Source organism: Oncorhynchus mykiss, chromosome 23, assembly GCF_057628025.1.
Source record: "Oncorhynchus mykiss isolate SJ-2025 chromosome 23, ASM5762802v1, whole genome shotgun sequence".
In the NCBI taxonomy this organism is placed as follows: Eukaryota; Metazoa; Chordata; class Actinopteri; order Salmoniformes; family Salmonidae; genus Oncorhynchus; species Oncorhynchus mykiss.
The window spans coordinates 10,991,258-11,007,196 of record NC_143044.1 but is presented as its reverse complement, the minus strand read 5'-3'; the positions used below and the strand labels follow the sequence as shown (position 1 = coordinate 11,007,196).

The 15,939-nt window shown below is 42.8% G+C and overlaps 1 protein-coding gene across 1 annotated transcript in view; it reads right to left on the bottom strand.

Moving 5' to 3' along the window:
* Window positions 1-15,939, bottom strand: part of LOC110502429 (tetratricopeptide repeat protein 27) — a 105,874-nt gene that overhangs the window by 63,069 nt on the left and 26,866 nt on the right. The window contains 1 exon segment of the mRNA XM_090218047.1: window positions 14,996-15,062. Coding sequence (XP_090074173.1) covers window position 14,996 — 1 coding nt within the window. The 5' untranslated portion in view covers window positions 14,997-15,062.

The following is a 15,939-nucleotide window of genomic DNA, read 5'->3' as shown; positions in this document are numbered from 1 at the left end:
TTGTTCCAGTTCAGAATTAAAATTATAGATTGAATTTTAACAGCAACAGTTCCAACCTAGACAGATATGTAAGAGTTTTTAATGGGTGAAAATAAACATGAATAGCTATTTATATGGCTATTTCATTTAATTGTTATTTGTTTTAGTCTATATTGCATTTGTTTTAGGCATAACGGCAATGAAATGTACCAATATGTACATATAGTTGCATATGTTCCTAAGCTTGGGTCCCAGGAAAACACCATTTCTAATTTGGGTCCAAGGCTGAAAAAGTTTAAAGAACCCTTGCCGTAGATGATAATTCTATTTTCTTTAAACTGCATTGTTGGTTAAGGGCTTGTAAGTAAGCATTTCGCGGTAAGGTCTACCCCACTTGTTGTATTCAGCGCATGTGACAAATAACATTTGATTTTGAGTTAACTTCACAAAATGCAAGACCATTTGATAAATGAATCATGTAACAATGGTATATAAAAAAAAAATCAATATAGCTCTGCTCATTTCCCTGACAAAATAAGGGAACATTTATTCTAGACAGCCACATTGTCCAAAAGATGGGCCATTTCAAGAGGAAAGTGGAACAACATTTTAAGTTTGGCAGTTGTCCTGGTTAAACTCCATGTAAACAACATGAAAACATATGTTAAAACTCCCTACAATACAGAGGAAAGGGCAGCTATTTGGTTTATTTTCTAGAGCATCATCTCCCAACAGCTTGTAGTTTCTAACAAGCTTGTATCGATCCCACAAATTGAACAAGTATTTGGTTTGTAAATGCTCAAGCGTATAAAACAGATACATCAAATGGAACATCCGGAAGGGACGGTCCAATGGGAGGAAAGAGACTAATTTAGGTGTTTTCCTTCAACTCATCACCGGTCCCTCAACACTTCAAGGAAGTCAACCCATAACCCTACAAACAAGGATGCCGTTACGTCCACACCCCCAGACACCCATTATCAACCACTCATCGCTGACCAGAACTGTGGTTCTGCAGTTAGAGTAAATATACTATAAACTCCTACCACCTGCTCCCCCACCCAGATTATTAAGACAACCAAAGCAAGAACAGACATGAGCTGTGTTCGAATACCCATACTAACTTATTGTATACTACATACTTAATGAGTATATACAACAAACTATTAGTTAATTTTAGTATACTGTAAACGAAACAGTATCCTTTCAGTTGAGCGTACTAGCTCTTCGCCGGTCTACCGGAAGTTGATGCTGTTGCTATGCAACCTCTTGCTAGCTAGTTAGCATAACACATGACTAGTTAGATATTTTACGACTTTGGATGTGTTCTTCAATTCAATCCGGAGTGCCAGAGTGCGCTCGTAAATTAAATTTCCGAAAGCACGCGAATGTCCATTGTGAATGCACAACAACTGTACCATTTAGCTAAGCATGACGGGAATAATCAAGTCAATAAACGTTGGGTAGTTAGATAGCTTATAGTTAATATACTGGCAAGTTTGATGTATAAGTAGCCAACTGACATACCGGTACATACTGCTGTAATTATATGCTATGTGATTCGTAAGACCAGCGTAGCTAACAAATGTCAGTCAACATAACGTGTAAGGTAACTTACTGCAAAAGTAATTACTTTTTACAATGCTCAACATTTTGATAACATTTGTCATAATTGGTTAAATGAATTTGTATCTGCTATCGTTGGACTTCGGCTAAATATTTTCCATCATTTTCTTCAAATCTGAAAACGATGTAAAGCCAGGCCCATTTCCTGAAGAATTGCATTATGGACCCTAAAGTACGGAAATAGTGTCCTCTGCGTGTATACTTCATATTTTGACGAATATAGTATGACTTCTGGGAATTTTTGGCATACTAACTATATCCATACTATGACCAATAAGCATACTATATACTCAATTCCCGTCACAAACAGTACGGTTAGTGTGGGTAGAATGAGTACATTTAATTTACCAAAAACACAAATAAATGGATGTGGCCTATTGAGGTTCACAAATGCAGCTTTGGGCTTTTAGCACAAGTAAATACTTCCCCAAGCTTTTCAACATCTCACTGTAGGGCTGTGTGGTCAATACAGATGTCTTCATCCTGAGATGGAGGATGCTACCGCCAAACTCACTTTCTCAACTATTAATTAGTACTCCCACCTCTCGCTCTCCCCTTGCTCAACCCTCCACAACAGACTCGCGTCTGGCTGAGGGTGGGAGCGGTAGAGCGAGAGACAGACCAAATATTTCCTTCAGCAGAAAAAAAATTACTTGCACAGAGATGACAATGACAACAGCTTATTTAGGAGAAAATTGCTATTTCCCAGAGGATAGTGCAGGGATCATCAGCGCTTGATGGATTTTGCCTCAAACCCATTTTTGCTCCGATGATATCATATGAAAAGGATATATCAGTCAACGTGTTTCAACAGGAACTCAGGGGCTGAACTGGATATTTGAACCCTTTGTCGACTCGTCTCCAGAACCGAAATCACCAGCCACTGATCTACACCTATGGCGGCTGTACAGCCTATACGCAGTGTGCTTATGTAGACCTACAACTATAATTACCTTTGCCCTATATGTTCATTGTATTCAAGAAACAATGTCTATTTTTACATCCATCTGTTTTATATTTCATGTAAGCGTCACCAAACTGAGCCCGTTGGGAACACACTGCCCTTGGCCTGCCTTTGTTAGTGAGATCAGCCCTAGTGGGGGCGTAAAGACATTCGGAACAGGGAAACAACCCAATTCAAGAGTGCATGACGTGGCCAGCCATCATTGTTCCAACGGTGTGGGAAAATAAAACATGGATCCACTGAGGCAGTCCCACACCTAAAAAAAAATATGGGAAATAAATCGCTGACACAAGCAGCTCAGCTTGACAACACACCAATGGGTGGCAGTTCAAGCCCTCAACACCAGAAAGAGACAAGAAGTGCTGACAAGAGAGGAAAAACATGACAGCTGTCCAGGTGCACAGAGCCAATGTTGGGATCAGTTGATGGACGCCAGCCAGGCTATAGACCAGAACATCAAACACGTCACCAGCTTAGTGTAGCAGACCAGGACACACTAACAGTTTACTATCCTCAGATAGGAGGGGAGCTGGAGTAGATGAGATCAAATTTGGAGCAGAGCAGACAACATTTTGGTGGGAGTGGTGCTCAGGCAGAGGTCTGTTGCATCATTACCCTTTTTTTGTTTTTTTGTTTGAATTTTGCCCCTTTTTCTCCCCAATTTCGTGGTATCCAATTGTTGTAGTAGCTACTATCTTGTCTCATCGCTACAACTCCCGTACGGGCTCGGGAGAGACGAAGGTTGAAAGTCATGCGTCCTCCGATACACAACCCAACCAAGCCGCACTGCTTCTTAACACAGCGCGCATCCAACCCGGAAGCCAGCCGCACCAATGTGTCGGAGGAAACACCGTGCACCTGGCAACCTTGGTTAGCGCACTGCACCCGGCCCGCCACAGGAGTCGCTGGTGCGCGATGAGACAAGGACATCCCTACCGGCCAAGTCCTCCCTAACCCGGACGAGGCTAGGCCAATTGTGCGTCGCCCCACGGACCTCCCGGTCGCGGCCGGTTACGACAGAGCCTTGGCGCGAACCCAGAGTCTCTGACGGCACAGCTGGCACTGCAGTACAGCGCCCTTAACCACTGCGCCACCCGGGAGGCCCCCCGCATCATTACCTTTTGGGTAATATCGCAATGGGAGGTATCAAATGATGGCGTGGGGACCTCCAAGGGTGTAACTACAGACCTCATACTAGCAAAAACAATTTTACACTAAACTTTGTTAGCAAAGAATTTCTCAAGTACTGATAACTCAAGGCTACTGACAGTGCTACTCTTGTTTTCTTAATAGGATAGTGCAGTTTATTGTTCACTTGCAGCTTATGTTTTAAATAGCTTGGATTCAATTTCAACACAGGCCGTTCATAAGCACTTACCTTTAAATTCAAATGAATGTTAGACATTGTAATCATATGGATGAGTTCACAGAGACATTCACAGACATTTCTGCAGACCCTACAAAGCTTTGTCAACAATAGAAAACTTCTATGATAATGCATACCAGCTCAACCAGCTCCACACTTAGTTTAAGAATACTTCCTCATCATATAGCACGAGGAATTATGAGCAGTTCCATTTACCGGCAGACATTTGAATTCTGAACCCTACAAAATTACCATTAAAAAAAAAAGTATTTACAGCTCTTAACCAGGGCTGTGAAAAAGTTCTCTGGGGTTTAATTTCAGCAGAAGTGCTAGCTCAGCTGTGCTATCGTTTACAATTTCCTCCAGCGCTCCCCTAAAAGTTAATCTAAAAGAGGAGAAGAAAAGCAGTGTCCCTGGTGAATTATGAATCTCACCTCCCGTCATGCACCAGTGGGCAGGTTATTCTTGGACTCCCTCTTCGCCATAAAATAGGATGTACATTCCATGCATTTAAATACGAGCCAGAGTAAAATGGCAGTGATCGGTCAGTCTTGAGCAACAGAAAGACATTGATTTCTTCTAGAATGGACGTCTGGTAATGGTGGGCTATTCGATGGGCACTTGTGTATCACCTCCAAACTTACTTTACAGGATTGATTGATGGTAGATCGAGGTGGTTTCATCCAACACTGGTATTTCATCCCCAGGACTTGGGATATAACACTTTGCTCTTGCTGTTCATTTATGATCAAGCAAATACTTTTTTTTGATGGCGAAGTTGAAGAAAATGTGGATAGAAATGTCAAATGCCCTTGAAAAGGTCTGGAGAGGGAGCAGGAGATAGTGACTACTTTTCACCAGGTTTATACATGGAAAGAAAATGTAAATTAAAGTGAGAAGGCTCTTCAATATTTGCCAAGCCAATGTAAACATGCTACTGACAGTAGCACCAGAGCTGGGGGACCCATCCAATCCTCTGACACACTTCCATACCCAGTGAGAAGAGCTACCCAGGGTACAGATGCCGAGATATGCTTCTTGTGACTGTGCGCTGGCATATGTTTAAATTCACAGAACTCCGAAAGTTGGTGATTATTTTTCCAGAGAGACTGAGCTTTAACGGCAAAATGAGATTTTGGCCCCTGGTGATGCCAGTCCCAGGTTCAGTCTCAAGAGAATTTTCATTTTTTACTTTTTATTTCAATTTCCTGTCTCTCACGTTTCTTCAGCCCAGCACAGTCTTTTCCCTGAATGGACAATACCCTCACAGAGCTCTTCCAAAGGCTACTCGATCGGCCGGCCAACTAGGCTATCTGATTACTGAACATGACGTCTCTGAAGTGGTGGAACATCTCCGAACAAGCTTATGGGATCTTGACTTAACTTTGGATGTTTTGCAGTTTTGGCAAATGTTTCTGAGTTACAACTGTGGAAAACCACAGCTGTGAGAAACCGCACCCAGCCCTGTTCTCTGCAGTGCTTAGTATCCATGCATCCACCTGAACCTCGGGCTGCAGAGAGGACTGGTGGGAGAGGGAGGTTAAGGGTTCAGACATTGAGTGGGATGCTGCATTCTCCAAGTCTGTATAAGGTATCTGCTGGCAGCCACTCCAGTATTAATTCCATTCATGAGAGACGGCATCGACCCCTGTATGTTTAAGACATTCTCCTTACGACAGAGGCTCAGTGCTGAACTGCAGAGAATGTGGCCCCTACACCCAAACCCAGGGATGTAGAGATATCACAACCCAATCAGGGTCTGAGTTAGCAGTGCTTTTCCCCAGATAATATGCAATGGAGGACTCTTAATGAATGCAAATGCATTCTGTTACCGTGGCAAATGGAGAGGGAATAATTAAGGTAAGAGGGGGAAACGAAACCAAGGACAAGCCCAAACAATAACCAAGCAAATTATCCCTTCATATAGTTATAAATAATATCAGTCTCACCCCCTTTCCTTTCAACTACACATACATTTGAGAATGTAATTCATTATCAAGGACACACACTGTGCATTCGGAAAGTATTCAGACCCCTTCACTTTTTCCACATTTTTACGTATTGAATATCCAAAACATACAATATACATGCAGTGAAGCCGCTCAACAACTACACCACACCAGTCATCCAACAGACTCCCATTCAGAGTGACACACAGAAGCATCCAGGATCAATGCCCTGCTCAAGGGCACGTTGACAGATCTCCCACCAGGCCAAAAAAGGAGAACCCGAACCCTCCAAGATCCCCCCACAGTTCCCCAATAGCTGTCCCTCAACCATTCGAGATCCCTCCCCAAGAAAAAAATTGCAATTAATTCCATTCCCCAACCCCAAGAACCTCCCAATGCACCAACAAAATTAACATTCTAAAATGTATAATTTTTATTTTTCCCACATTATCTACACACAATACCCCATTACGACAGAGCAAAAGCAGTTTTCTTCAAATGAAAATAAAAATAAATAAAAAATAAACTGAAATACCACATTTAATAACTACTCAGACACTTTACTCAGTACTTTGGTGAAGAACCTTTGGCAGTGATTACAGCCTTGTCTTCTTGGGTATGACGCTACAAGCTTGGCACACCTGTATTTGGGGAGTTGCTCCTACTCTTTTCTGCATATCCTCTCAAGCTATGCCAGGTTGGATGGGGAGTGTCGCTGCACAGCTATTTTCAGGTCTCTCCAGAGATGTTCGATACAAGTCAGGATTCTGGCTGGGCCACTCAAGGACATTCAGAGACTTGTCCCGAAGCCACTCCTGCGTTGTCTTGGCTGTGTGCTTAGGGTCGTTGTCCTGTTGGAAGATGAACCTTCACCACAGTGAGGTCCTGAGCAGGTTTTCAGCAAAGATCCCTCTGTACTTTGCTCCGGTCATCTTTCCCTGGATCCGGACTAGTCTCCCAGTCCCAGAAAAACATCCCCACAGCATAATGCCACCACCATGCTTGACTGTAGGGATGGATGGTGCCAGGTTTCCTCCATAAGTGACGCTTGACATTCAGGCCAAAGAGTTCAATCTTGGTTTCATCAGACCAGAGAATCTTGTTCCTCATGGTCTGAGTCTTTAGGTACCTTTTGACAAACTTCAAGAGGACTGTCATGTACCTTTTACTGAGTAGTGGCTTCCGTCTGGCCACTCTACCATAAAGGCCTGATTGGTGGAGTGCTGCAGAGATGGTTGTCCTTCTGGAAGGTTCTCACATCTCCACAGAGGAGCTCTTGAGCTCTGGTCACCTCCCTGACCATGGCCCTTCTCCCCCAATTGCTCAGTTTGGTCAGATGGCCGGCTCTAGGAAGAGTCTTGGTGGTTCCAAACTTATTCCATTTAATAACAATGGAGGCCACTGTGTTCTTGGGGACCTTCAATGCTGCAGAAATGTTTTGGTACCCTTCCACACATCTGTACAGACACAATCCTATCTCGGAGCTCTACGGACGGCTTGGTTTTTGCTCTGACATGCACTGTTAGCTATGGGACCTTATATAGACAGGTATGTGCCTTTATTCTACAGCACCAGTCAAAAGTTTGGACACCTACTCATTCAAGGGTTTTTATTTTTACTATTTTCTACATTGTAGAATAATAGTGAAAACATCAAAACTATGAAATAACATATATGAAATCATGTAGTAACCAAAAAAGTGTTAAACAAATAGAAATATATTTTAAATTCTTCAAAGTAGCCACCCTTTGCTTTGATGACAGCTTTGCACACTCTTGGCATTCTCTCAACCAGCATCATGGGGTAGTCACCAGAAATGCACGGTGAGCCTTGTTAAAAGTTAATCTTTGAAATTTCTTTCCTTCTTAATGCATTTGAGTCAGTTGTGTTGTGACAAGGTAGGGGTGGTATACAGAAGACCAAGTCCATATTATGTCAATAACAGCTCAAATAAACAAAGAGAAACAACAGTCCATCATTACTTTAAGACATGAAATTTTCCACATTGACTGACCTTTAAGTGCAGTCGCATAAACCATCAAGCGCTATGATTAACTGGCTCTGTTACGGATACAGGTATTCTGTGTGTGTATCCTGTGTGTGTGTGTGTGTGTTTCTTTTCTCTCCTTCTCCCCTCCTCACAGGTGGCAATCATCATTCCCCAATCATTCCTCATTCCCCTCCTTTTCCCTTACCATATCACATTTCCTTTCAGTTGGTTTAAAAACCCAATCAGTTGTTTTCTCAAGAGCTCAATATCTCTGTCATACAATGTCTCGGTAGTTCTCGTTTGTTTTAGCACCTCCAGATCACTTTGTCCCCACCTGTGAGTATTGTTTGTGTTATGGTGTTTGATGTTGCCCATGGGCATACACTACCCGTAGGACTACTTTGTCTAAGAACCCTAGGTAGAACTGGGCGGACCACCCACTGTATTTTTGGTTAGTTAGTTAGCTGTATAGTAGTAGGCTAGTCTAGCTTAGGGCTGTTTTTGGATATTTGTTTCTTTCCTTGGGTCCAGCTAAGCCCCTTTTCCTGCCCCCCTTTACCGTGTGTTTTCAAATAAACCCTGAGTGTTAGACGGTAATTAAGTTGTCTGTGGTTTTTCGTTCGCACTGTTATTTTGTCACTATTATAATTTGCATGAGTTATGTTACGGTCTCGTTACTATCCTGCCGGGCCAAAAAGGGATTTGTAACAGGCTCTCATGGAGAACCGACACAGGAAGGACCCAGAGTCTGCTGCAGAGGAGAAATTCATTAGTTACCAGCCTCAGAAATTGCAGCCCAAATAAATGCTTCAGAGTTCAAGTAAGAAACATCAACATTAGCTGTTCAGAGGAGACTGTGTGAATCAGGCCTTCATGGCTGAAAAGAAACCACTACTAAAGGACACCAAAAAGAAGAATAGACTTGCTTGGGCCAAGAAACACGAGCAATGGACATTAGACCGGTGGACATCTGTCCTTTGATCTGATGAGTCCAAATTTGATATTTTTGGTTGCAACCGCCGTGTCTTTGTGAGACGCAGAGTAGGTGAGCGGATGTTCTCCGCATGTGTTTCCCACCATGAAGCATGGAAGTGGTGGTGTGATAGTGTTTTGCTGGTGACACCGTCTGTGATTTATTTTGAATTCAAAGCACACTTAACCTCTCTGGGATCGTTCGGGACGCTAGCGTCCCACCTCGCCAACAGCCAGTGGAAGTGCAGGGCGCCAAATTCAAAACAGAAATCTCATAATTAAAATTCCTCAACCATACAAGTATTTTACACCATTTTAAAGATACACTTCTTGTTAATCCAACCACAGTGTCCGATTTCAAAAAGGCTTTTCGGTGAAAGCAGAACATATCATTATGTTAGGTCAGAAACTAGTCACAGAAAGCATTCAGCCATTTTCCAACCAAAGAGAGGTGTCACAAAAAGCAGAAATATAGATTAAATTAATCACTAACCTTTGACGATCTTCATCAGATGACACTCCCAGGACTCAATGTTACACAATATATGGATGTTTTGTTCGATCAAGTTCATATTTATATCTAAAAACCTCAGTTTACATTGGCACCATGTTCAGAAATGCCTCCAAAACATCTGGAGAAATTGCTGAGAGCCACATCAAATAACAGAAATACTCATCATAAACTTTGATGAAAGATACATGTTTTACATAGAATTAAAGATAAACTTGTTCTTAATGCAACCGCTGAGTCCAATTTCAAAAAAGCTTTACGGCAAAAGCACAATATTCAATAATCTGAGAACAACGTTCAGCCACAAATGCAAGCCACACAGTTACCCGCTAAGTTGGTCAACAAAAGTCATATTTGGCATTATAAATCTTCACTTACCTTTGCTGATCTTCGTCGGAATGCACTCCCAGAACTCCCACAATAAATGTTTGTTTTGTTAGATTACGTCCATATTTATTTCCAAATACCTCCGTTTTGTTCAAGCGTTTAGTTCACTATTCCAAAGTCACAATGTGCGAGTGCAAAATCCAGACGAAAAGTCAAAATAGTTCCATTACAGTTTGTAACATGTCAAATGATGTTTACAATCAATCCTTCGTGTCTTTTTATAATAAATCTTCAATAAATGTTCCAGCCGGACAATAGCGTATTCATTACAGAGGAAAAAGAAGGAACGGCGCGCCCGCGTGACCGCGCAGTAAACAACACTTTTTATGGATATCTTTAAGAAATGGCTTTCTTCTTGCCACTCTTCCATAAAGGCCAGATTTGTGCAATATATGACTGATTGTTGTCCTATGGACAGAGTCTCCCACCTCAGCTGTAGATCTCTGCAGTTCATCCAGAGTGATCATGGGCCTCTTGGCTGCATCTCTGATCAGTCTTCTCCTTGTATGAGCTGAAAGTTTAGAGGGACGGCCAGGTCTTGGTAGATTTGCATTGGTCTGATACTCCTTCCATTTCAATATTATCGCTTGCACAGTGCTCCTTGGGATGTTTAAAGCTTGGGAAATCTTTTTGTATCCAAATCCGGCTTTAAACTTCTTCACAACAGTATCTCGGACCTGCCTGGTGTGTTCCTTGTTCTTCATGATGCTCTCTGCGCTTTTAACGGACCTCTGAGACTATCACAGTGCAGGTGCATTTATACGGAGACTTGATTACACACAGGTGGATTGTATTTATCATCATTAGTCATTTAGGTCAACATTGGATCATTCAGAGATCCTCACTGAACTTCTGGAGAGAGTTTGCTGCACTGAAAGTAAAGGGGCTGAATAATTTTGCACGCCCAATTTTTCCGTTTTTGATTTGTTAAAAAAGTTTGAAATATCCAATAAATGTCGTTCCACTTCATGATTGTGTCCCACTTGTTGTTGATTCTTCACAAAAAATACAGTTTTATATCTTTATGTTTGAAGCCTGAAATGTGGCAAAAGGTCGCAAAGTTCAAGGGGGCCGAATACTTTCGCAAGGCACTGTATATATTAGCATGTGGGACAGAGTAGCAGGCAGTTTACTCTGGGCACCTTATTCATCCAAGCTACTCAATACTGCCCCCGTCACCAAGACGTTAACCAGCATGGCTACCACAGCATTCAGCAGCGATACACCATCCCATCTGATTTGCGCTTAGTGGGAGTATAATTTATTTTTCAACAGGACAATGACCCAACACACCTCCAAGCTGTGTAAGGGCTATTTGACCAAGGAGGAGAGTGATCGAGTGCTGCATTAGATGATCTGGCCTCCACAATCCCCCGACCTCAAACCAATTGAGATGGTTTGGGGTGAGTTGGTCCACAGAGTGGAGAAAAAGCAGCCAACAAGTGCTCAGCATATGTGGGAACTCCTTCAAGACTGTTGGAAAAGCATTCCAGGTGAAGCTGGTTGAGAGAATGCCAAGTGTGTGCAAAGCTGTCATCAAGGCTAAGGGTGGCTACTTCAAAGAATCTAACATTTTAAATATATTTTGATTTGCTAAACATTTTATGGTTACTACATACGTGTTATTTCATAGTCGAGACAAACTATAATTCCACAATGTAGAAAATAGTCAAAAAAAAAAAAACTTGAATGAAAAGATGTCCAAACTTTTGACAGGTACCATCCATCCATCATTTTACACTCATCATATGCTTCTGCTTATTTTACTCTTGTTATCTATCCTGATGCCTAGTCACGTTACCCTGCCTTCATGTACATATCTACCTCATTCCCCTGCATATTTGATCTGGTACTGATACTCCCTGTACAGTGGCAAGAACAAGTATGTGAACCTTTTGGAATTACCTAGATTTCTGCATAAATGTCCAAATTTGATCTGACCTTCATCTTAGTCACAATAGACAAACTGTGTGCTTAAACTAATAACACAAACATTTTATTTTTCTTGTTTATATTGAATACATAATTTAAACATTCACAGTGTAGGTTGGAAAAAGTATGTGAACCCCTAGGCTAATGACTTCTCCAAAAGATAATTGGAGTCAGGAGTCAGCTAACCTGGAGTCCAATCAATGAGACGAGATTGGAGATGTTGGTTAGAGCGGCCCTGCCCTATAAAACACACTCACAAAATGTGTTTGCTATTCACAAGAAGCATTGTCTGATGTGAACCATGCCTCGAACAAAAGAGATATCAGAAGACCTAAGATTAAAAATGGTTGACTTGCAAAAAGCTGGGAAGGGATACAAAAGTATCTCTAAAAGCCGAATATAACAGACCTTACAGTGAAATGTGTAGACCTTAAGGTGAAATGCTTACTTACAAGCCCTTAACCAACGATGAAGTTCGTTTTTATTTTTGGATATTTTCTTAAGAAAAAAGTAAGAGAAAAACAAATAATTAAAGAGCAGCAGTGAAAAACAGTAGCGGGGTTATATACAGGGGGTACCAGTATAGAGTCAATGTGCCGGGGTACCGGTGTCGAGGTAATTGAGATAATTACGTACAGGCAGGTGTTACAGTGGCTGTGCATTGATTATAACAGAGTAGTAGCAGGGTGGGGGGGGTGGCAGTGAAAATAGTCTGAGTAGCCATTTCATTAGCTGTTCAGGAGTCTTATGGCTTGGGGGTAGAAGCTGTTTAGAAGCCTCTTGGACCTAGACTTGGCGCTCCGGCACCGCTTGCCATGCAGTAGCAGAGAAAACAGTTTATGACTAGGGTAGCTAGAGTCCGACAATTTCTAGGGCCTTCCTCTGACATCGCCTGGTACAGAGGTCCTGGATGGCAGGAAGCTTGGCTCCGGTGATGTACTGGGCCGTACGCATTACCCTCTGTAGTGCCTTGCGGTCGGAGGCCAACAGTTGCCATACCAGGCAGTGATGCAACCCGATGCTCTCGATGGTGCAGCTGCAGAACCTTTTGAGGATCTGGGGACCCAAGCCAAATCTTTTCAGTCTCCTGAGGGGGGAATACGTTTTGTCGTGCCCTCTTCACGACTGACTTGGTGTGCTTGGACCATGTTAGTTTGTTGTTGATGTGGACGCCAAGGAACTTGAAGCTCTCAACCTGCTCCACTACAGCCCCGTCGATGAGAATGGGGGCATGCTCGGTCCTCTTTTTCCTGTAGTCCATGATCATCTCCTTTGCCTTGAAAACACTAAACAAGAATGGTGTTCATGGGAAGACACCACGGAAGAAGCAACTGCTGTCCAAAAATAAATCATTGTTGCACATCTGAAATTCGCAACAGAGCAACTGGATGTTCCACAGCGCTACCGGCAAAAAATTCTGTGGAGTGATTAAACTAAAGTTGAGTTGTTTGGAAGGCGCACACAACACTGTGTGTGGAGGAAAAAAGGCACAGCACACCAACATCAAAACCTCATCCCGACTGTAAAGTATGGTGGAGGGAGCATTATGGTTTGGGGCTGCTTTGCTGCATCAGGGCCTGGACAGCTTGCTATCATCGAGAGTGGTTCACACCAGACATCCTAAGAATAATGCTGAACTGAAACAGTTTTGTAAAGAGTAATGGTCCAAAATTCCTCCAGACCGTTGTGCAGTTCTGATCCGCAACTACAGAAAACGTTTGGTTGAGGTTATTGCTGCCAAAGGAGGGTCAACCAGTTATTAAATACAAGGGTTCACATACGTTTCCCACCCTGCACTGTGAATGTTTACACGGTGTGTTCAATGAAAGCATATAATTGTTTGTGTTACTAGTTTAAGCATTCTGTTTGTCTATTGTTGTAACTTAAATGAAGATCAGATCACATTTTATGACCAATTTATGCAGAAATCCAGGTAGTTCCAAAGGGTTCACATACTTTTTCTTGCCACTGTATATAGCTCCATCCTTGTGTATTTTATTCCTCATGTTACCAGTTTTGTTTTTTTAATTTTTTAACTCTGCATTGTTGGGAAGGGCTTGTAAGTAAGCAGTCCACACTCGTTCTATATATGTGACAAATAAAATTAGATTTAGGTCTGGGGTTCTTTTCTGCTTATGTATTATGATTTCAACGCTAACCCCACCACTGGTGTGCGTGGTCAAAGAGCTCTATTTTCATGTCATCTGACCATGGCACTGGTTTCAATCCAAGTGCCAATGCCGTTTAGCAAACTCCATGTGTTTACAGGTAATTTGTTGGATGACATGAAAACAGAGCTCTTAATGATTTATTTTATACAGTCATTTTTGCTTATCTTTATCAAGGCTGTCAATAATTGCAGGCCCACTGTATCTTTATTTCGCTGTAAAAGTGCAGGAAAAACAAAGAGAGAGGGAGAAGGAAGTTTGAGTTCCATGTGGAAACGATATGATAGAAGCAGCAACTAGAGGCCTGCCACATCCTTTTCTTCCAAACAGAAAAACACTTACACACACACACACACACACACACACACACACCTCTGTGATTTGCCTTGCCAGTGGACAAAAAAAGGGGAAATATTAACTTGCTATGACAACAAAAGCAGCCAAAGCACAGCCCTTGTGTTCCTCTCCTTCACAACTCCCTGCAGTGAAACACAACCGAGAGCAGAGAGCCAAAGCAGTACACACCTCTCTGACACTGATCTGGGGGAGAGAACAAGGCTGGGGGAGCAAGAGAATGGGGGAGCAAAAGGGGAAGCTTAGAGTACACGTAAGGGCATAGGTACTGTACAAGAAACTAGTGCAATGCATTAAAGGTTTAGATGTTGAATGAAGCAGCAGGACTGTTTGGCATTGGTCTGTAATAACACAAACAACATACAGAGAATGCTGGAGATGTCAGGGAGTGTGTAGAGCACCGAGAAGGAGCGGGGAAGGCTGGCACCCGCTGTGGGGGAGGGATTAGCGGAGAGGAAATTATACTTCCCTCCTGGTGAGATGAGGGGACATGACCCCCGCATCAGGGAGGGAGGGAAAAAGAGGAGGGTGACAGAGACGAGCCTGCACGCTGCTTCTTCTCTCATCAGCCGCCAACATATCTTAGATTCCGATCATTCTGCGACTCCCACGCCCCCCTTACTTGTAACCAAATACCCAAGGGACTTCACATGAAACTGTTGGTGTGGTTAGTGATGGATCACTCAAAGCAAAATGTCCCCTTCAGAAGAGAGGGGGAGCAAAGTTTCTTAATAGAGGACGTGCAAGACATGTCACAGAGGAAGTGCTAAAACTAAACATGGTGAGACATAACTTACTGAGGTGAAGGCCAGGAGCTCTTCTTCAGTCAGCTTATGGATAGGGTTGTTCTTCTAGAAATCAGTGCTGCGAGACAGAGACACGACACACTGTAATCAACATGGAGCTTGTCTCTGCTCTCCCCCGATTGATTGCAGTGTTTTCTCCCATACATCAAGATGTTGACAGGATTCTTTCCCCCCTCCATATTGATTTATTAACGGTCAAGTGCCATCGTTCTATCGCTGAGGACGCTTCAGTGCATTGGCCATTAGACAGAATTGCCGGTTATGATAGAAAGGGCTTTCCTGAGACCATTAATCTACATCACTGCACCATCTGAGGGGCGATTGATTTCAGAATTAATTGTGTTCCTTGTTCTTTTTGATGAACAGTTTGGTGTAGTGTCGCGATCCCTTAGCCATGTGCCTGCCTGGCCAAATCGACATTAGGCAGGTGTGATATACTCCCAGGGGCAACACACACTATGACCTGGAAAAGGCAGAAGGCCAGACAGACATTCTCTACAGTGGTCTACTCTCCTTCATGGTAGTAATCTGAAAACACAAGCTAGATGAAAGCAATGTGCAGAATGGCTACCAAGAATTTGCTTTCACTTGTCGAGCAGCCATTTTAGACTATTGAGGTACACCCGTAAATGTATCAAATCAATGCCTGAACGGAAACGTCTGTGGCCAGCTACAAAACCAGATAAGGTTTTGGCAGGAGGTGAGCAGTCAGGTTGTGGGGTGTTAGGGGAGTCTGCTTTCCAGACCAATGACGATTATGATTTAATGGAGGTTAGATAGAACAATAACCAGCCCTCCATTACAAATGTTGTTTGTTCTCCAGCCTTGGACATTGGAGTCCAATTTTGTTTTGTTTTGGGGGGGGGGGGCAGTGTGAGATGTCACTGTGTGTGTGTGTAGGGGTGACCTGTGGGAAAGCCACAGAGTTCACAGGG